The sequence below is a fragment of the Dunckerocampus dactyliophorus genome, chromosome 10, assembly GCF_027744805.1.
Source record: "Dunckerocampus dactyliophorus isolate RoL2022-P2 chromosome 10, RoL_Ddac_1.1, whole genome shotgun sequence".
Taxonomy (NCBI): domain Eukaryota; kingdom Metazoa; phylum Chordata; class Actinopteri; order Syngnathiformes; family Syngnathidae; genus Dunckerocampus; species Dunckerocampus dactyliophorus.
This window is the reverse complement of record NC_072828.1, coordinates 14,034,632-14,055,188: the sequence shown is the minus strand read 5'-3', so window position 1 is coordinate 14,055,188 and position 20,557 is coordinate 14,034,632. Positions and strand designations below refer to the sequence as shown.

The following is a 20,557-nucleotide window of genomic DNA, read 5'->3' as shown; positions in this document are numbered from 1 at the left end:
TGCCTAGTTCAGACAGATACAAGGTACAAGGTAGGGTTTAAGGTTAATGGATTCCTCCTGCGCTTTCATGGTCTTCAATGTCAGACGCAGTGTCAAGGTCTCAAACACTAGCCGGACCATTAGATACATAAATCTTAGCATATAAAGAGCCTGAGTGGAGAGGCCTCGCTAATGATGGCCCCACTAATGCATCCCAGCTTCCTCGCATCACCCCCTCACACAAAACAATGCTGTCATCGCATTATTGAAGGAGTCCTCGACGACTACAAGGAGGCGATTTCTAAACAGTCGCCATGTTGTTTGTTATGTGAATGACGTAAGTGCTTCAGGGCAAATGAGGGCTTCCTCTTTATTTTGTTTTTTTGCATAAGTAGAGCCAAAATTAGAATAATATTAAGAAGAAATGTCCTATCTGTCACGTGTCTTGTTTTGGGAATCAAAAATTGCATAAAACTTCATGTCAAGAAATCCAAACAAACTCTCTCACATCCAACAATGCAAAATGTCTTTGCCATTTTTCACCTGGCCCTAAAATTTCATGTGTATATATTAGCATTCTTTTTTTTGTTCTGTCCTTAAAGCACTAGCAGACAATGCAATGTGTTTATTGCCATGTGCTCCCTGCCCCCTCTTAAAACATGATTGTATATATTAACATGTTTTTCTTCTGTCCTTAAAGCACTAGCAGACAATGCAATATGTTTATTGCCATGTGCTCCGTGCCCCCTTAAAACAAAGGTGCACAAAAGATCAGCAGTTAGAAATTACGCATGTGTTGGTTACCTCATTTTCATTAGCATACTAATCCATTGAACGCCATTTTCATCTTGTTCCCTCACAGCTGTCCTGTTCTATGCGAAAAACTATGACTCAACAATCAAAAGAAAGGAACAGGACATCTGTCTTGGAAAAAAAGACAACCACTTCAAATGTTTTCTAATCCACACCTTGGCTGTAAATAACGACTTCAGTATGAGATGTATACTTTTAATTGATTCAGTTTCAACATGCAAATATCTGTCAAGTGCATCAGAGCATCAAATGAAATTCATGCACACATAGAAAACAAAAACAATAAATCAACATAAACAGGAGAATCAACTCACAATTACTATGAAAACAAATCTACTTCCAGGAGTAAGATGAATGAATTCCAATGTAATCATAAATATAAATCAGCCTGTGCAGACTATGGTGAACAGGAAGTCATCACTAGACGTCACAGGGAGTACAACAGTGACCCATATGCCACGTGCTTGTTGTTTACTTTCCTAGCCTGGAACACAGCACATGGTAGGTCACACACACTTTGATTATTAGAAGATAAGTCACGTCTACTAAGGATGGTGGATTGGTGAAGATGAGAAGAAAGGAACGTTTGGAACTGCCAGGTGTTTGTTTTCCCTTAATTTAATCATCATCCGAGGAGTCTCGCTCGATGCTGTAAGCCATGAAGAAAGCGTCAGGGCGGGACGGGACGAGGGGATGACCCGGTCTCACAATCTCAAAGCCCATGAAACTGAATGTGCGCAGGAGGGATGCTGCGGAGACACACACAAAAAACATCTCACTTGAAGGCTGGAGGTCACAGGGCACAAAGTACTTTTTAGTGTAGTGAAAGCAACTGTTAAGGATGCTTTACCTCGATCGTCACGGCTCTTGTGGAAACAGATGAACACGTGATCGCCCTGCAGCTGCTCTTCTGCAAACTCCAGCAGGAGAGCAAAACTGGAGAAACATTTCAAACTCTGTTAGAAGTAGTAGCAGTGTGCTCATGTAAAAATGACACCAATTCCTCAAAAATTGCTTGTGATGTTAAGAATAGTTGTCATTATGCTAGGAAAAAGGCTTTAACACGCATACATCGCAGTATAATCATAGCAACACTCAGAAACCATGCAACCTGATTGATCGCTTAGGGCAGTCTGAATTGGTTCCCTATGCATTTTACTGCTTTTCCATTGCAAAGGGTGCTAAAATATTCCAGGGCATTTGCACACTCACAACGTGTGGAGCTAGAGACACTGCTGTCTATTGATTGGTCAACAGAAGAATGATGCTTGTCATGTTTAGTATTTCTTGCTACTCTTTGTTTATAATCTTAGAAGCAATGCTACGCTAAAATTAGGCTCTATTTAAGATTGAATATATTAGCAAAGCAGAACTGAGTCATCATATGATGGACATAACTTTAAAAATGGTTTTCCCACTCAGACAAGAGCTGAAAATACAAAATAATTCAGATATCCACAGCAACCCATAACAGATATCCCACATTCTCCCCATTGACCTGTCCTTGCTGCCCTCGGGTAAAGCGCCAGGGGGGATTTCGACGTAGAGGTTGCCTCCTTTGAGAGCCGCCCTCCACACGCAGTTCTTGCCTTCGGTGAAGCGAGGCTCGAAGAGCAAGAAGCGCACTCTGCTGGTGGCCGGGGGAGGCGACTCCTCAAGAACCAGCAACTGAGCATCCTGCATAGGGTTACAAAAATGTTGGTAAGTAAATGAGATAACATGAGAAAACAAAGTTACAGTTAGAAATGCATGATTGTTAATGCCTACAATGTATCCAAATGGACATCTTTTTGTCATCATTCCAAAAGAAGGTAAGCAAAAACACAGTGCTCTACCTAGTGGGGAAGTTAACTACTTTTATTTTAATGGTATCAACAACAACAACAACAAAAAAAAAAGAGTGATGGCTGGTCTCAGCTCTACCCTCCTTTGTTGTGGTTGGTTGTCCATTTAAAAAAATAACACAGGAAACTGTGAAAATGCATCAAATTGAATGCATCATGCCGCCAAACAACAACAACAACAAAAACAACGGGGAAATACTTGAATTCAAAAGTAGACTAAGTGCAGCAAGATAACGGGCTGCGGCAGTAAAGTGGATATTGCAGCATACAGAGTTAAGGCACACTAACAGGGTAAGCTAAAATTAGCATGTGTGGTTATTGTTGTCATTTCTAGCATTATATCCTCAGATGTTATAATGGTGAGACGGAGCGCTGCAGCAAAATGGAGACTGGAGTGTCAAATTGCGCACTCCAGAGCTAAAGCACATCAACAGGGTAAGCTAACGTAAGCATGTGTGGTTAAGTGTTGTCATTTCCAGTCGTGCATCCTCAAATGTATACAATGAGGTGACCGAGTGCTGCAGCAAAGTTTATAAAGACTGTGGCAAAACAGGCTTAATGTGATAGTACACTGTCAAAATGAAATTGGGAGAAAAATGAAACCAACAAAACCAATATAAATAGTTTTTAAGGTGAGATATTGACGTAAACAAAAAAAGTACGTCAAAACGGAGGGTTAGAAATAGGGATCGGCTGCCGATTCGCTGTATTTTGAAGATTAGTTAATATCGGCTTCAGGCCGATCCAGTTGACGTATAGCGTTCGTAACTCCGGGATACAGTCCAACATGGTAGGTGCAGTAATGCGTCTCAAAGCTTGTTGCCACTTGACTCCCGCCAGCCGCAAGAACAAGAAAATGCATCACCCCCATGCATACATGTTCACGGTGTACCGTGGTGAAGTCAGTTTCATGTTGGACGTTGACATTCAGCTCCGCAGCTACAGCGGTAGTTACCCCTCACTGTGCATGGACTGCTGTGTCAGGGTGCCGGGAGCTGGCACAGGAAGGAGCTACGTGGCGGCCAATGGTGGCCGTGGCTAACCATGGTCACTCTCCGGCCACCCCACTGGCCATCTAGACATTTAACATATCAAATTATTGCAACCACATTTGAGTAATGGTCTCACCTTGGCCACCCCAATGAAAAATTTCTGGTTCCGCCGATGCTGCCATAACTGCTGGCTGTGTAATACTAGGGACCGTCGATAAATTACTATTGTGTTGAGAGTTTGTTAAAAAAAAAAAAAAAAAAAGTCAAAACCCGTGTCTAGAGGATCTTTGACGACATCAGAAGTGCCAAGAGCTGAATAGTTCCCATGCATTAGAAATGGACATTTAAAAAAAATGACAGCACCAACTTTACAGTATATAATACTTTTCAGGAAAAGTACTGAACTTACAGAGTAGAATAGCTTAGCTGAAAGATTGCGATCCCGCTGGTCATTCCCTCGCCCACCTGGGATCTTCAGGGGTGGGTGAGGGGCATCAGGAGCACCACAGAGGCCCCGGACACGGGTTACTGCAACAGCGGGAGCACCTCCGGGGACTGGAGATACTGCAAGGCGAGAGCAACACGCATAAAGCCATCGCCAAGTGGAATATATAAATCAGAGTTTGCACCCATTTTTCTGCTGAGTGACTCATCTGAGAAGTCAAACATTTGCCCATTCTTGTAAAAATCACACTGAGTTTAATCAGTGACTGGCCACCATCTTGAAAAAAATGAGTATGATGAAGAACTTGGAAGAGGAAGTGGGTTTGTTACCACATCGCTGATAACTAACAGAAACACAAGTGTCCTTTTTCAGCACAAACAAATTACTAATGATAATCATGATATCAAATGTTTATTATTTAAATACATTTATTTAAACCTCAATGAGCAGCTACAAAAATATGTTATATTATAAAATACAAAAGACCCACCTCAATAGACAAATTAGGTTAAAATAGGTCAAATATCTTCATGCAAATTTCTCATGAATGAATCGGCTTGAAGAGCACCACAGCCTGTTTAAGCCCCCCACCCTCGCTTCGTGTGGACACAGACACACCGCCACACATCTTGACCAATGCCATTTGCCTTTAACGGGGAAAAAAAAGACTAGGAAAAACTAATCAGCTCCCAATTGGCTCCCAAAACGCAAGCCGGCTCTTACAGCCGATTCGTTCGCGACAGACACATCGACACCAAACAACTTCTCTAGAGGCAAGTAGGCGCTTTTCTTCCTGTCACTCACACACATCAATGACATACCTGACAACATTTGCAATATAAAATAAGGGAAATGTTTTGGGAAAATACAGCAAAATGAGGGAAAGGAGGGCAAACTCCGGTAGTTTCCCAGTGAAAACCGGAGCGTTGGCAGTTACCTTAAGACCCACTAAGACCCTACGTAACCCACAAAGACTGGATGCAGCTTTGACGTCATCAATGCTTCCTGTTTAATTTCATGTTTTACTAATTCAAATTTATTCTTATTAACAATGTATTCCCAATGTATAATTTTTCAAATTTTATTTAGTCCCTTAATTCTGCACAAGGTTTATATAGTGTCATTATTTTAACACCTATTTGCTTCTTGATTTTTTTTTATCACCATCCTTTCATACAGGAAGTGGAAAAAATATGTAAATGACATGTTCGATAGTGAAAAGTTTTGGTGTGAATGATTATCAGTAATAGGCATGTGGAAGGGGTAGGACTGCTCCTTTTGAGACATGTTGAACTGTGCAAACGTAAGCTTCTGATGTTCCTTCATCTAACTTTTTATGCATGTCTGAAACATACATACCATGCCACTCAGAAAAGAAGTCTGAAAAGTTCTTCACAAGTTAGCAAACAGAGAAGGAGTTATAATGCTCATTTTTTCATTTCAATCTACAAATATTGGAAGCTTGATGTACAACATTTTTTGTCTTAAAAAGTATTTTTCCCAAAACAGGCATTTAAAAACGGGTCATCTTACAATCTGTTCAATGTGGTAATACCTTTCAGTAACACTGAAAACATTATCAGAATTATTCATTTTTTTGTCGCTATTGAGAGTGTATTTCAGCCTGAGGCACACAACTTCTTAAACAAACATACTTGTGTGCCTTGGCTTAGGTAGAGTTGACAGGAAGCGATCAAGACACACAAAAAACCTGTTTGTGTAACCATTGGCCCAATTTAGTCGCGCACTAACTGGATTGTGTGGGGTTAAAGACTGCGGAGGACAAAAAGTAAGCCATGTTTTACACCCAGCCAAGTCTGTGTGTGTGTGTACGTGTGTGTACCTGCACGTATGTGCAGTGTATGTATGTGTCACATTTGTCAAATTAACAGAAGTGCTGCCACAGCTACGCCACACTTGCGTCAATGACACTGCTGCGCTATACTGTATGTGGAGTCGCAGTCTGACACCCAAATGAGAGTCATTGTTGGATTAACCAACCAATGCACATGATATCATTGCTGGTTCTGGAGCATCCACTAATGCAGGTCATCTCTGATACAAGTGGAACACCTGACATAAAAAATGTGCCTCTCAAGTCTCACAAAATATCACTCCGAGTTAGCTTTGCAAGTGTCAAAGGTTCAAGGCTGTGCATGTGGCCTTTTCTTTAGCTTTTATGTAACACTTATCCTAATAGAAGGAGCTGTCACAACTCCAGTAGTGTCCCGCAAAAACAGCAGAGTGCTCCTGATATAGAGTATCTTTGTCTGCAGCTTTTACAGTAAGGCCTTAGAGACCAAGCATTCTTGTCCTACACAGGAACTTTGACTAATGATCTTTTTGCATTAGGTCAGACCGCTTAATAAAGAATATTTGTCTTAATTCTAGTCAGCCTGTCTACATTTAGGATTTATAAATGCACAGCCATCAACATAATGTAATATGTCATTTAGCCTTAGTAATGTCTTAGTCAAGTAACTATTATTGCTCTCCTTTTCCAGTAAACAGTTAGTCTGGGATGGATAAATTAATCTACAAAAGCACCATCATATAGTCCATCAGACCCAAGAAAATACAGTTTGTAACTATGCACAATGTGAATTTAAGAAACAAATGGTTGATTATCTAAGAATGTAAACCAATTGGACATTCATTACTTAGTTAAATGTTTTATTTTCTCTTGTGTACTTATAATTGCACTTTAACCAATGTTTTTTTTTCCAATTACTCAATGAATCAAAAAAAATTTCAGTAGCATACTCGATTACTAAATATTCGATAGCTGCAGCCCTAAATAAGTGCTTAAAAAACTGATAAGAGGATCTTTGACTAGCATCCTTGCAATAGGTCCTTAAAAAGCAGAGCACTCCTGTCATATTAAAGATCTTTGTCTAGCATCCTTTCAGTAAGTCCTTCAAAAAGCAGAACGCTCCCGTCTGGTGCCTTTCATTCACAGAGTGTCAATCATACATAGCATGTCTACAAATTAAGAGTAAAAGAGGACAATGATTGGCCTCTATGTTTAATATGACATCACACCCCCACCCACCCCTTTTTTTCTTCTTCCTCCCCCTTTTAGTCGCAGTGCAGTGGAAATTTCCAAAGCTTCTTTCACAACAACTACCACAGAAAAGCAGAAGGGACAACATCGCCCAGACTCTTGTCAGGACAAGACCCGACAAATAGAACCAGCACCTAGGCCGACAGGTTCCTAAGCCCCTCCAACTCGTCGCTACTGTGTTTGTAGCCTTAATTCCAGCATGCAAACACTTCAATTCAATTAAATTACAATGCAGCTAGGTAGTTTAAATTCAGCTTCCTGTTGCAAAAAAGCTTAATTAAATCCCTTGTGGCGTTGCAGCAGGGTGGTTCAATGTTTGCTAATGAGATCCTGAACCAGACGGCCAAATGGAAAAACATTGTACAAGTCTACAAAGACTGTATATTTACTAACGGTAGTGTAAGTGATCATTAATGTGAGTGATAATTCACATTAAAGCAATTGAAATATCGTATTGGCAGGTAGTAGCATCATTGTAGAAAACACCAGTATTGTGACGTAACCTACCAAGAGGCCATTGCTACATCGACTAATACGTTACACTACAGGGCGTTCTAGTCAACACAATAATAATTACGTTTAATGTATTCTAACTTTAAAGTAGGCGGAATATAACGGTTAGATTAATTAGGCTGGCATTAACCTCAACCATTAGCATGTAGCTTTAGCATTTGTGATGTACACATTAGCTTATGTTCACATTTAGCTAAATGTATGTTCACGCATGATAATGACTAAATTGATTATTACATTGTATAACGCTTTTATGTTACACAGTTGACATGAAATGTAGCACTTAATATCCGGAGGAAGGTGTAGTGGGTGAATACGAGTTACGTAACAAAAAAACATTGGTCATAGCCGGAGTCACCCCAGGAAATAGACGGCGTCTTTTCGACAGGCCGCAGCTAGCCTAGCTTGTTATCTCAAGGAAACAAAAAAAAAAACAACATACCTTTCACTTTCCGGTTTATTATTACTGGACTGTTCGATCACAGGCATCTCAGTTAAGTTTCTTTCCTTTTCTCTAGCAAAACAGTGACTATTCAAAATCGTCTGTAGGTTAGATTTAACCATCCGGACTGCGTCCACACTTGGCTGCCTCTCTTTGCCTCCTCTCCGACCGCTGTGATTGCGCTGACAGAAGGCAGTCTGGTTTGCTGGAATGAATGAGGAGGGGCGTGTCCGCCGCCTTATGACGAGACAGTTGATGGATGACGCACTTATTTTGTATCCAGATATCGACGACGACAAGAATATTAAATTCAACCAGACAATATTATAATAGCGTAACATCACATTAACATTGTCTCATCAATTAATGTAATAGCCCAACAGCAACCCAAATATCAACATTTGTATAACTACATTTCCCACATCTGCGTGTTAATTAAGAACCCTAAATACAATTTGGGTCATTGAAATCAGCGGATAAATATAATTGTACCTTTAAAAACAGGACAAATATGGCTTTCTGTTTACACATAATTAGTAAGCCATACGATTAACTACAAAATTAACTAGTTGAAAATGAATGAGATGTTTAGTACACATGTTAACATCTATGTTGCATCGTTATACAAACAACACAGCTACACGTCTTGTTTGCTTAAAGACGAGTCTTGCCAGGACCAATATGGCGGCGCTTTTCATTGCTTACTTTCATGAAAAAAATACCAACTGGGCTGCAGGAGTCTCAATTGAACCTTAGAAAGTAGAAAATTGTATTAAGATATGACTTTTGATGACAAATGTAAATGTCTTTTCACACAGAAACAACACAGCTTCTCGTCCTGTTTGCTTACGGGCCAACATGGCAGTTCCAACGTTTACTTGCAATTAGAATAAGTACTGTAAAGCTAAGACAGGGATGTCCAAACTTTTTGCAACAAAGGCCGCATACAGAAAAATCAAAGGATGCGATGGGGCACTTTGTCATTTTTACAATTATATTTTTGAGAAAAAGCGGCTTATTTTATATTCTAAACATTCTTTCATTCATTTATTTTCTATGCCGCTTATTCTCACTCGGATTGCGGGGGTATGCTTGAGCCTATCCTAGCTGACTTTGGCTTTTTGAGGCAGGGAGTGGACTGGTTGCCAGCCAATCGCAGGGCACATGTATACAAACAATCATTCACACTCATTCATACATATAAACAATTTAGAGTCTCCAATTAACTTAACATGCATATTTTTGGAATGTGGAAGGATGCACTCGGAGACAACCCACGCAAGCACAGGGACAACATGCAAACTCCACACAAAGATTCCCAAGTGGAGATTTGAACCCAGATGGTCCAGATCTCTTGACTGTGTGGTCCAACTATTCTATACATATCTTGTATACATATATATACTCTCTTACTGCATAAAGCCTTACAAATTAACAAATAGTACTGCATTACATTATATAATGGATTAGATGAGGGTAATCCGAAATGAGATGTGCTATAGCAATGATCAATCAAAATATTGATTGTATGGAAAGATGGGTAGCTGGTGTCAGTATTGGATTCAATTCTCTTCTATGTTTATTCTCACAAATATCTTTGTGGGGTTTTTGTTTGCGGTGCTGTTCATATTGTGACCATGTAGTGTTACATTTGTATATTGTTTAAAAATTCAGGGAATAAGTTCTTGGACACGAGAGGGCCAAAAAGATAAAGGGCTTCAGCACATCACGGAGTATCGACAGCGGAGTAGCGTAGCCACATCCAGCTAAACCACACTTCCAGAAGAGCTGAACGAGTTCTACGCCCGCTTTGACACCCAAACTCCTGATGAGCAGACAGGGTGTCTGGACTTGGGGAGCACACAGGACTCACCTCTCATGGTGACATCAGCTGATGTGCGCAGGGTTCTGAACAAAACAAACCCACGAAAAGCAGCAGGCCCAGACAACATCTCAGGACGTGCACTTCGGGTTTGCTCATCAGAGCTAGCTGATGTGCTTGCTGACATATTTAACCTGTCGCTTGCACAAGCATCTGTTCCGACCTGCTTTAAGTCCACCACCATAGTGCCTGTACCCAAGAAGAGCAACGTGACCTGCTTGAATGACTATCGCCCTATAGCACTCACTCCTATTGTTATGAAGTGCTTTGAAAGAATAGTCATGACCCACATCAAAAATAGCATCCCGGCAACTGTGGACCTTCTACAGTTTGCATATCGCCAGAACCGGTCCACTGATGATGCAGTCAACACTGCCATCCACACAGCCCTTTCGCACCTACAGGGCAGCCCTCCCCTCACTGCAAGACATTTATAAATCTAGAGTCCTACGCAGAACACACAACCTCATCAAGGACAGCACACATCCACAACACTCATTATTCACACTCCTACCGTCAGGCAGACGCTACAGGACTTTGAAGTCCAGGACCACAAGACTGGCAAACAGCTTTTACCCACAGGCCATCAGGCTTCTCAACGAAGCACTCACACACACCGCACGCAACACACGCACACACTCATAGCACTTTATTTTATTTATTTATTTATTTATTTGTATTAATGTCTCTTCTGTTGTTGTTGCTGAATTTATTGGCATTTGTGTTTCTGATGTTCTTATTCTTTTTCTTGTGTTTTTCTTTCTTTTTTTGGGAGAATGAACAGAACAAGAATTTCATTGCATAGCAGAACCACCAATTTTACTGTGCTTGACAATAAAACTCTCTTGAATCTTGAATCTCTTAAAGGATTTGAATGAGAGCCAATAATAGTTTTTGCTTTTGTTGTCATATTTTGCACTATTTATTTTTGCTCCAATTACTGTACTATACGTAATAAAAGCATAATTAAAAGAAAATATTATTTTGTTGATACTGTTACATTGTTATTTTAAGGTATTGTTAAATTGTTCACAAATAAGTTTGTTGATATACTGTATATATTTTTTTGCAGACAATCTTTGCTCTGTGTTTTATTCTGTTAATCTGTGTTTTAATCATGATCAACAAATTAAAAGCAAAATCACGAATTCATCCAAGTATCTTGAAAAAATTCAAGTGAAAAGTATCGGTATCAGTAACACTGGCCCTGTACTTACTTGGTATCATATCGTTACCATCATTTCCAGTATCTGCTATTTTATTTGATAATACCAATGTACCCACATGCTAGCAATGGCACCACCTACAGGTCAAAAACACTCACTGCTCATGTTTTTTCTTTTTGTCCCTCCCAACCATTCTCACTTGGGCTTGTCAATCAAGGTGCAACAAGCAGTGTTCAACTCTGCAGAACAGCGGTCATCAGCAGCAACACAACTGTCTTAACTGTGGAGACACAGCTGCAGGCTTTCAACAAGGTACGTTCTTTAACCCCCTATTTCGTGCATGCAGTTGCGTTTTACAACTAAAAAACAGCATCTTTGATGCATGCCTAGGTTGTGCAACTAGCTGGAGGGTCCTATTTTAAGACATGTGCTGTCAAACTAGGACTGCGCTCAAGCAAAATGCAACTTTGTATCATCTTGCAACTTAAATAACGTGTTCTTACTTGCAGTTTAAGTGGTATCTAACGGTAACTGTCAATGGTACCCATCACTTGAAACATCTCAAGCAAGCACAAGTAAGCCTCCACCATTAGATCACTTGCTCCTCTTTGACCTAATTTAATACTAATGCATCTTGTTCAGTGCCCTATGACAGGATTCTGTCCATTCAAAAACTGAATGAGGTCCCAAATCCATGGAAGGGGTTCACCATGAACCGTTGCCTGGCGTTGACACTGGCCGTCCTGCTTGTGAGCGCTGGGGTCTACCAATTGCACAGTGAGTACTTTTGTATGCCTTAAGTGGCTTTGCAGTACATATCAAATATAGTATGTACAGAATGACGACCTAGGCCTGTTTATTTATCGTATTCCATCTTTTGTGCCCTATAGATGCTGTGGACATGTTTGTGGAGGAGACAGGTCTGAAGTCTTTCTACGGAAGTTTGCAAGATGGTTCAATAATGCAGGTATTATTATTATTATTATTATGATTACTATTAAATGCTTGCAGCCTTATAGCTGTTTTGAGTAGTTTGTTTTTTTTAACCAAATAAACTATGCTTCATGGGACAAATATTTATGATAATAAGAATAATACAAATAATTATAGCAATAACTGGAAAAATTATTCCTGTTTTTACCATTAATATTTTGTAATATGATGAACGATCATTACCCTGCCTCTCGCTCAAAGTCAGCTGGGATAGGCTCCAGCATATCCCCGCGACCCTAATTAGGATAAGCGACATAGAAAATGGATGGATGGATAAACAATCATTTCATATACATGACATGAGAACGAGACGAGATTTAAAAATTACTTTTAGGAAAAGTACAACGAAAAAATATGACAATATTTTACAATCACTCTGCTGCACTATATGTGTATGCTACCGGCCCAGCCTACACCCACCAAGACAAAGAGACTGTACGACTGACAAAAGGGCTCACTCTGTTCATGCCGTTGTTCTCAGGAACAAACGTGCCAAGGTGCTGAAACCAATGCACAGAGTGTATCCACTTCCTGCCAGCTTGGAGTTGGGAGACGAGAAAAACAGACACGCATGCACATGGCAATACTGTATATTGAGGACGGCAAAATCACAAAATCAAGTTAATTTGCATTTATTGTGTAATTTATTTATTTATTATTATTATTATTATTATTGTTATTATTATTATTATTATTATGTATTCATGCCCACAAGACAGTTTGTGAAATCTTGTCACGTTTTAATCTTGTGAGATCTTGTCGCACAAGATCTTGTGACACCCCTAATCATATGTAATAACATCACCTTATAATATTTACATTTTGTAATAACTATTTTTATTTAGATATTATTTTATCTTGATTATTTTTAATATTATAATATAAATCATTATTCATGTATTTATTATTTAATTTTTACTATAATAACATTCAATGCTGCTGAAATGTGAATTTAGAGCCTGTTGCTAAAAATAGGAAATACTTCATTGTTTGTCATGTCAATCCACTCCAATTGTACTTTTTAAAATTTTTTTTTCGACATATTTAATTTTAGATATGCTTAGCAATTTATCATGTTTGGGTTTTTGTGCTATGTGTGCCATGTATAATCTTTAATTATTACGTATTATTATTATTATTATTAGTAGTAGTAGTATTAAGTATTTTCAGCCCAGTTTCTCCAGCTGTAAATAAGCAACTTTTCCTTCTTGTCCCGCTCCAGATTTCCCTGTGGGACACGTTCATGTGGTGGTGGGGATCTGAAGAACTCGGAGCGATAAGAAAACGGAAAAAACCCATTGGCAGTAAAACCATCCTGAAACCTAAAACTACAAAACAATAGCAGTTTATAAATGTTAGTCAACAAGTTAGCATAGTTTGCATTTAATGATAATTGTTTAGTATTCTCGAGAGTATTAATGTACATTAATGGCTGATAGCATCACAACAACACCGTCAGTGTTTCCCACAGGACTGCAGTCTATTCGTGGTGGTGAGTTGGGGTGGGGCACTAATTGATGTAATTGTCTAATTTGCATCATTGGCCATGAAAAGCAAAACAAGTATGTTATTAAATACAAATTAACTTTCTTCTACTGCTTGTTTTTGTCATTTTTGTAAATGAATACTTAAGTACCGGTAGTAGTTAGTAAGTAGTATTTAGAAACACTGATCCCTCCTGCTACATCTTATTTTCTGTCCAACCAGGTGCATATAAGGTGTATTACGAAGCAGAGTTACGTACGAAATTGTGACTGTCCAAATTTATTTGTGGCGACCCACCACAAATAAATGAATGCATGGGAAACACTGACTATGTTAACACACAAGTAGTGAAAAGAGTGATTACAGTGAAGATTATATGAAGGAATTTTTAAAAATATGTTGCTATCTGCACCAGTGTATTATTACTACTTTGTGAATATTGTGAATAAATACATGGAAAGAAAAGAACCCACTATAGGCGGAACACCTCATATTGGTTCGGATTAGATAGTGTATCTAATGTTGTGTCTGATGAGCGTATATCAGCCATCTCAGCTTTTAGCGACAGCCACACTCCTTCGCCACCACATCGCCGAAGACAGAGAGAAACGTCCCATGCTGGTTCAAGTCCACCACCTCCAGGGAATCATAGGCCACCGGCACACAGCACGGCGCCCGCTCTTGCACGTTTCCGTTCTCAATGTGGAAGTTGACCAACACGGCGTGGCTTTTGGTGTTGACCAGTGGTACCGTGCACTGACCTTGACAGTTTTTGATGTCGGCAGTGTCCGGGCCGACAAGGTACCTTTCGAGGGACACTGTGAGGCTCCTCAGGCCACACACCTTCCTCGGGCCGCTGGGTTCAGCTCTGGTGGCCCTCAGTTGTGGCAACATCTCCCGGCCCACCGTCTTCAGGGCTTTCAACAGAAGAAACGCGCAGTACTGGCTTTCTCCTGTGTGAGGTGGAAGACACAGCAACAGCCACACTGCTAAATACAAGGAGAGTGGTACAGTATCTTACACTTAAACTACCTCACACTGTTCCCATGAGCCTTTGTTTCCAGTATCACATCTTCAAACAATCTTGTGTTCCTGGTAGGGGTGTCACAAGATCTCGCGAGATTAAAACGTGACAAGATTTGTCGTTCAGGAAAAAAAACACTGTCTCAAAGGCACTAAGCCTGGGACGATAATAAATAACACAATAAATGAAAATGAACTGGATAATTTTTCATTGTGCTCTTCTTAAGAGTAATGTTAAAATCTTGTGTCGTCCTCGTAGACCCAATCTCGTGTATCATCTCGTCCCATGAACTGAGTGTCTTGTGGCACCCCTAGTTCTTAGTGTTTTGTATTTCATGTGACCTGTACTTGCAGTGTTCTATCTGCCCACAATTCCATATTAACATATGTTGTTTAGTTCTTACGATCTGGTTATTTATGTTTCATATTCTCATGATCCTATTGTCCCCTCATTATGATACAGTCGTTTCAATGATGATATTTTGCTAGTTTCCTATCATGCTTCTATTATCCTGTGTTGTCCATGTCCCTTTTGTGGTTCAAACCAATGGCCTCAGTATCTACTGTTCCCATGACCCCATGTGTGTCCTGTTTCAAATGACCTGTGCTCAAGAGTTCTCTGTTGTCATAATCATAGAGTCAATTTGTTCCCAAAGTTCTATTAGTGGGTCCCATGAACATGGGAACACAGTGTATCAATGATAAGGTTTTGCTAGTGTCCTGTGTTCCTATGCTCCAGTGTTACAAATGTCCTATGTTCCCACTGCCTTCTAAGTTCCCATTCACCATATACAGTACAGTCATTTTTCACAAGACCCTATGATCTAGTATCTCATACTGTATGCCTAATGGCTTATGATCCCATGACGCTGGAAACATTATGTCCCATGTTTTAATGAGCCTGCTTTGCTAATGCCCTATGGTCTTACCATCTAGGGCTCCCAATGACCTATGTTTCTAGTGGTCTGTACTTTCAACAGCCTTTTTCCCCATTTCCCAATGTTACATGTTTGTATGTTCCCACAATCTGATTATGATTCATTTAAAATGTGAAAAAGGAGTATTTTCTGTACCTGAGGGCAGGTCCACCTTGGGAAAGGCACAGAGTTCCAAGAGCCTCTCCAGCCTCTTGATGCTCCTCTGACTTCCCTCCTTCTCTCTTAGAACCTGCATGATCTGCATCAGGTTGTGCTCCAAACTCTTCCTGAGCTCTTCCAGCAGCCCAGGGGGCATGGCCAGCTCTCCTCGGTGGGTGTTAAACATTGAGCCAGTGAAGGAGAAGATGGTGGGAGCAGAGGAGTTCATCAGCTCTGCCAGCAGGGACTCGCTGGACGACAAGCCCAGAGTCACAGGGGGCAGAGCCTGTAAGGAGTCCAGCTTCAGCGGAGACGAGAGCGGACGGTTCTGCGGTGGCAGGACGCCATTCAGGAACCTCCTCAGCTCACACAGGAGGTGGAGGGGCTGAGATGAACTGTCGAGAAATCGGATTTAGATCTTCACAGAAAATGTTATTTAGGACAAAACAAGACAACCTGGTGTCACTTTGTTCTTCCCTATGGAATAGAAGTACAGGAGTCACTCCGCTTCTTTTGCTTGTGTTCCCGCCACCTAGAAGTTCTTTGATGTTTTTTTCTGTGATGTGCAGAAGTGGATGAGAGTGTGCACGGAATAAGACAATAAAAATAATTTTTTTTAAAACACATACTCATATCTGGCAATTTACTGTCAACAGAGAGTATCCATCTTTGTTGTCCCACTGACGCTCGTCCTGTCAGCAGAATGTACTGGGTTCCTTCTGAGATGCACACAGTCTGCATATAAAAACAAATACATATAATGAGTGCATTGTGGACTCACACATTTAAGATGAGTTTTTGTGAAAAGTACCTGTGTGTTGGGCTGCAAGGACTGACTGATGAAGGTGATCTCATGCAGGTCACCTCCACTGACGGGACTCTCAAAGGCCAAAAGGAGCACTGGAGTACGTTGGAGCAAAGGAGATTGTGGGAGGCCAAAAATGAGGGTGAGGGCTTTCCTGTTATCCTCTTCGATCAAAAACACTGATTAACAAAACAAGACACCAAAACAAACGCTGTAATCATAGCCAGGATGCCTATTTTACCGCAAAGAGGATGGGATGGTCATAGGAAGCAGGCGATAACTGAAGAAAGGCTGTTACCTCTAAACCTCATTAGATATAACAGATTTTTTTTTTTTTTTACCTGAAAGATTTGGAGTTCATGATAAAGTGTGAAAAAAAAACATTTAACCATAAGGTCATTTATTAACAAAAAATATTGCACAACACAGTAGCAACAGAACCAATGTTGTAATAGCAGTAAGGAACAAATTGCACAGTCAACATTAATAAAACTGATGAGTTCATTCTAAACAATTATACAGCAAGTGTAACGTGCAGGAGTTTCACACTGACAGCTCAACATTTTAAAGCGCATGCAGAGGTAGAAAAGGCTGCTTACCACTTGCGATACTTCAAATGAAGCTACTGTCCCCTTGTGGCATTAATAAAATAATAAAGAAGTAACTCTAGGAGACTCGGCGATAAATTGAATAAAGGTGTTTACAGTACATTATATTCAGAGCAGTAACACTCCGTGGTGAGTTGTTGACAAATAAGACATGCATGAGGCATTAAAGGGTGTTTTATAGCATTCATGTCATTAATTAATCAAAATATCTGTTATGCAAACAGTATACTCAAAGGTCACCTTAAGGTAGAAGAAGTATAGTTAGAAGTATAGTTGTATATTGTACTTTTTCAGACAGGTTTGGCCCACTTTTCAGTTGATAATACCAAACCTAAGCAGACCTTTTAGGTATGGAAATAGTATTAATTGCATTTTGTGTGTACAATTTTATCGACAAATACAGTTACACAGAGAGTAAGGCAGCTCGAAGTGGATACAATTATAGCGGCAGTGAAATGTTTAGATACACCGCCTCATTCAAAAGCATGAGCAAGTGTCTCTAGACGTTTGACTTAGGTACTGTACGTAAAAAAATATATTGGCGTACAACCTCAAAGATTTTGCAGTATAAGTCATGTGTCCTTAAGTGTATTTTCATTGAGTATATCTGAATTCTTCTCATTTAAAATTAGTACAATATTATTTACTACTGTATGTTCGAATCTCCATTGGACATCTCTGTGTGGAGTTTGTAAGTTCTCCCCATTACCTTCAGTAGGGTGCAGCATCTCCAGTCCATCTCTATGCTTGCGCTTGGCTTTCATCGCCAGCTCCAACAGCACTGAGAGATTCACAGCCGCTGTACAGATTCCGAATAAGGTCATACCTCCATGTGACAGTTCGCTGTCGTTCCCCGAAGCCTCTTGCATGGCAGCGAATACATCTTCTAGAAAGCACGCTGCAGTTTGAGGGACCAGATGAGAAACTGTGGAGTGACGTGGGGTCAACTCTGCAGTATATCCTGCTTCTTCTGTGGGCCCCTGCCTGTCTTTTTCCGACTGACCTGCAGAAAGAAAAGCAATGACCACATATGCTATTAGTGCAGTAGGAGCCACAAATAAAACCAGAATTTATATGGGAATATATATATGGGACATAAACTCACTGTCCATTGAGGACATTTGGATATTCTGATGATGTTCCATATTCATGTCAAATCACTGCAGTTTGTCATTAAGATATGTGCATGATAGAAAATATATTTAAAAAACTAATTTGACAATGTTAAAATACAGGAAAAAATATCGGCCAATGTTAAAATTTTAGGAAAATAATCTGCCAATGTAAAAATGTACGATCAAAAAAATGTCAATGATGAAATGCAGGATTAAAAAATAAAAGAATCTGACAATGTTGAAAATTCAGGAGGATATAAGAAAAGATAATCATTGTTAAAATACAGAAAAATATATTAAAATGTGTGAACAAATATTATATATATAATACATACATACACACATTCATTCATTCATTCATTCATTTATTTATTAATTACCAAAAATGCTGATTACCAAAAACCAGGAAAAACCAGGACACTCTGCCTGGCAATTAGATATTCAAAGTTCAGTCAAAAATGCCTAATATTTCAATACCATTTTATACAATAAAAAGTGTGCCTCCTCTGTATGGACAGAAAATTGTTATATTACAAAATACTATCTATACCCAAAAACACAAAGATTTTTGAGATTTCAAGCTTCTCAGAGGTTACACAACAGGTTTTATTATGCCTAAAATAGTATCGCTTTGATAAGTTTCAATGGGGCAAAAGTAATTTAAAAATTAAATAATGTCTCTTCTGTATTGGAAACATCAGCCTGCAAGAAAATAATAGCTCTTTTCAAGCCTTACTGTACCAAGAAAATGGTAAAATGAAAAACAATGCCAACCAGGACATGTTCATTTCCTAAAAAAAAAGAAAGTACTTGCCCAGGCAAGTTCGGTGCGCGTGGCATTAGGGGACACTTGAAAATGAAAGTCAAAATAAATAATAATAGGGAATAAGGTAACCAAAATATTAGCTCTCAGTATAATGCACTGCCTCAACAGACTGCAGTACATTCAAAACTCCGCTGCCCGCCATCTCACCTCCACCCGCTCCCGTGAACACATCACCCCTGTCCTTCAAAACCTCCACTGGCTCCCCGTCCCTCAACGCATCCATTTCAAAGTCCTTCTGATCACTTTCAAAGCTCTCCACAATCTGGACCCTCCATACCTCACAAACCTGCTCCATCGACACAATCCCTCGATTTCTCTCCGCTCCTCTGACTCCAACCTCCTGACTTTCCCCTGTCGGACCAAGCTCCGAACCTGGGCAAATAGATCTTTCTCCATCGCGGCCCCCACTCTCTGGAATTCACTGCCCCAACCACTCCGTGCCTACTCTGACCTTCTCAGCTTAAAAAAAAACAACTCAAAACTTGATGCTTTGTATTTAGTCCCGTTCATTGCATTTTAATGTGTCTCCTGCTCTAGTTTGTTTTTAGTTTTATATTGTTTTTAATCTTCCACTGTAAAGCGTCTTTGAGTACCTTGAGCACTATACAAATAAAGTGTATTCTTATTTATTATTAACAAGCAAGTGTACATAATGTCACCTGTTAACATGGGGTCGCTCGGCATGCCCACACAGAAGATGGTCCAGCAGAGCATCAGCAGCCCGCAGTCGAAGACGTGCAGCGCCATGCTCTCCCTTCTCGCGTCTGGATGTGTCTGCTGTGTGGTCAAACTGTTATCAAGAAAGCGTACGCACGCGCGCGCGCGCGCACACACACACACAGTCAAAATAGGAAGATCCTGTGTCCTTTATGGTGTTGGATTGTGGATTCCAAAGACTCTGCTGCACAGAGCAAGGTAACGCAAGGGTATGCCAAGTTTGGACACACACCAAGCATCGCTACAAGTTGGCCAAAAAGATAATCTTTCCGTGGCCTGCTACTTTCACAAGGACATTTTATTGTGTTGAGCCGCTGGCTGCTGCTCATCACGCCATGCAGTTTATCTATTGGGCAAACATTAGTGGAGAGGACGCCATTCTCTACCCCCTGCAGTGGGCCCACCCACATTTGGACCAGGGACCTTCAACATAATACAGCTCCTCCAGGGCAAACTGGACACAAATATGAGTCGACCCCTGCCTGCCGTCCTGGATCTCCATTCCCCAATTACCTCACAGACATGTAGGGCTAAATGCTCTCCTCAAGGCACTGTGCTGCCCACCCTCCCTTTCACCCTATACATCTCAGGTGTCACATTCAAAACTTTCCAAATGACACAGTCATCATAGGATGTATCAGTGGTGACCGAGATGAGAAGTCTTGCGAAGGATTTTGTGGTCTGGAGCCATACTTACCACCTGCAGCTCAACACTCTAAAAACAAAGGAGCTGGTTATAGGCTTTGGAAAGATCAGACAAGTCTGCAAC

At 40.2% G+C, this 20,557-nt stretch overlaps 2 protein-coding genes and 1 long non-coding RNA gene across 4 annotated transcripts; 1 reads left to right on the top strand and 2 right to left on the bottom strand.

Moving 5' to 3' along the window:
- Nucleotides 1-973: 973 nt before the first annotated feature.
- Nucleotides 974-10,859, bottom strand: oaz1a (ornithine decarboxylase antizyme 1a). The gene is given in 6 exon segments (XM_054790071.1): nucleotides 974-1,541; nucleotides 1,643-1,728; nucleotides 2,291-2,469; nucleotides 4,038-4,124; nucleotides 4,126-4,192; nucleotides 8,093-10,859. Coding segments are annotated over 6 exon segments (891 nt in total). The 5' UTR covers nucleotides 8,434-10,859; the 3' UTR covers nucleotides 974-1,410.
- Nucleotides 10,860-11,346: 487 nt separating this feature from the next.
- Nucleotides 11,347-15,781, top strand: LOC129188925 (uncharacterized). The gene is made up of 5 exons (XR_008572714.1): nucleotides 11,347-11,452; nucleotides 11,650-11,715; nucleotides 11,783-11,917; nucleotides 12,031-12,107; nucleotides 13,356-15,781. It is a non-coding gene; the product is annotated as an uncharacterized LOC129188925 (long non-coding RNA).
- amh (anti-Mullerian hormone) lies at nucleotides 13,501-20,025 on the bottom strand. Of its 2 annotated transcripts, none has more exons than XM_054790070.1 (7): nucleotides 19,731-20,025; nucleotides 17,840-18,133; nucleotides 16,529-16,617; nucleotides 16,347-16,452; nucleotides 16,174-16,273; nucleotides 15,715-16,112; nucleotides 13,501-14,571 (listed from the first exon to the last, which is right to left on the bottom strand). In XM_054790070.1, exons 1-7 carry the CDS (start codon nucleotides 19,816-19,818, stop codon nucleotides 14,177-14,179), a joined length of 1,470 nt encoding a protein of 489 aa, XP_054646045.1. In that variant the 5' UTR covers nucleotides 19,819-20,025; the 3' UTR covers nucleotides 13,501-14,176. The 2 variants fall into 2 exon arrangements, with proteins under 2 accessions (XP_054646045.1, XP_054646044.1); XM_054790069.1 differs by having other exon boundaries at nucleotides 16,529-16,701; nucleotides 19,731-20,013.
- Nucleotides 20,026-20,557: the final 532 nt, after the last annotated feature.

Coding starts and splice junctions, on each gene's coding strand:
- amh (XM_054790069.1), bottom strand. CDS start 19,818: ATGGCGCTGCACGTCTTCGACTGCGGGCTGCTGATGCTCTGCTGGACC. Junction 16,702..17,839: donor GATGCTGCACCCTACTGAAG/GTAATGGGGAGA, acceptor TTTGTTAATCAG/TGTTTTTGATCGAAGAGGAT. Junction 16,274..16,346: donor CAGTAAATTGCCAGATATGA/GTATGTGTTTTA, acceptor TGCACATCACAG/AAAAAAACATCAAAGAACTT.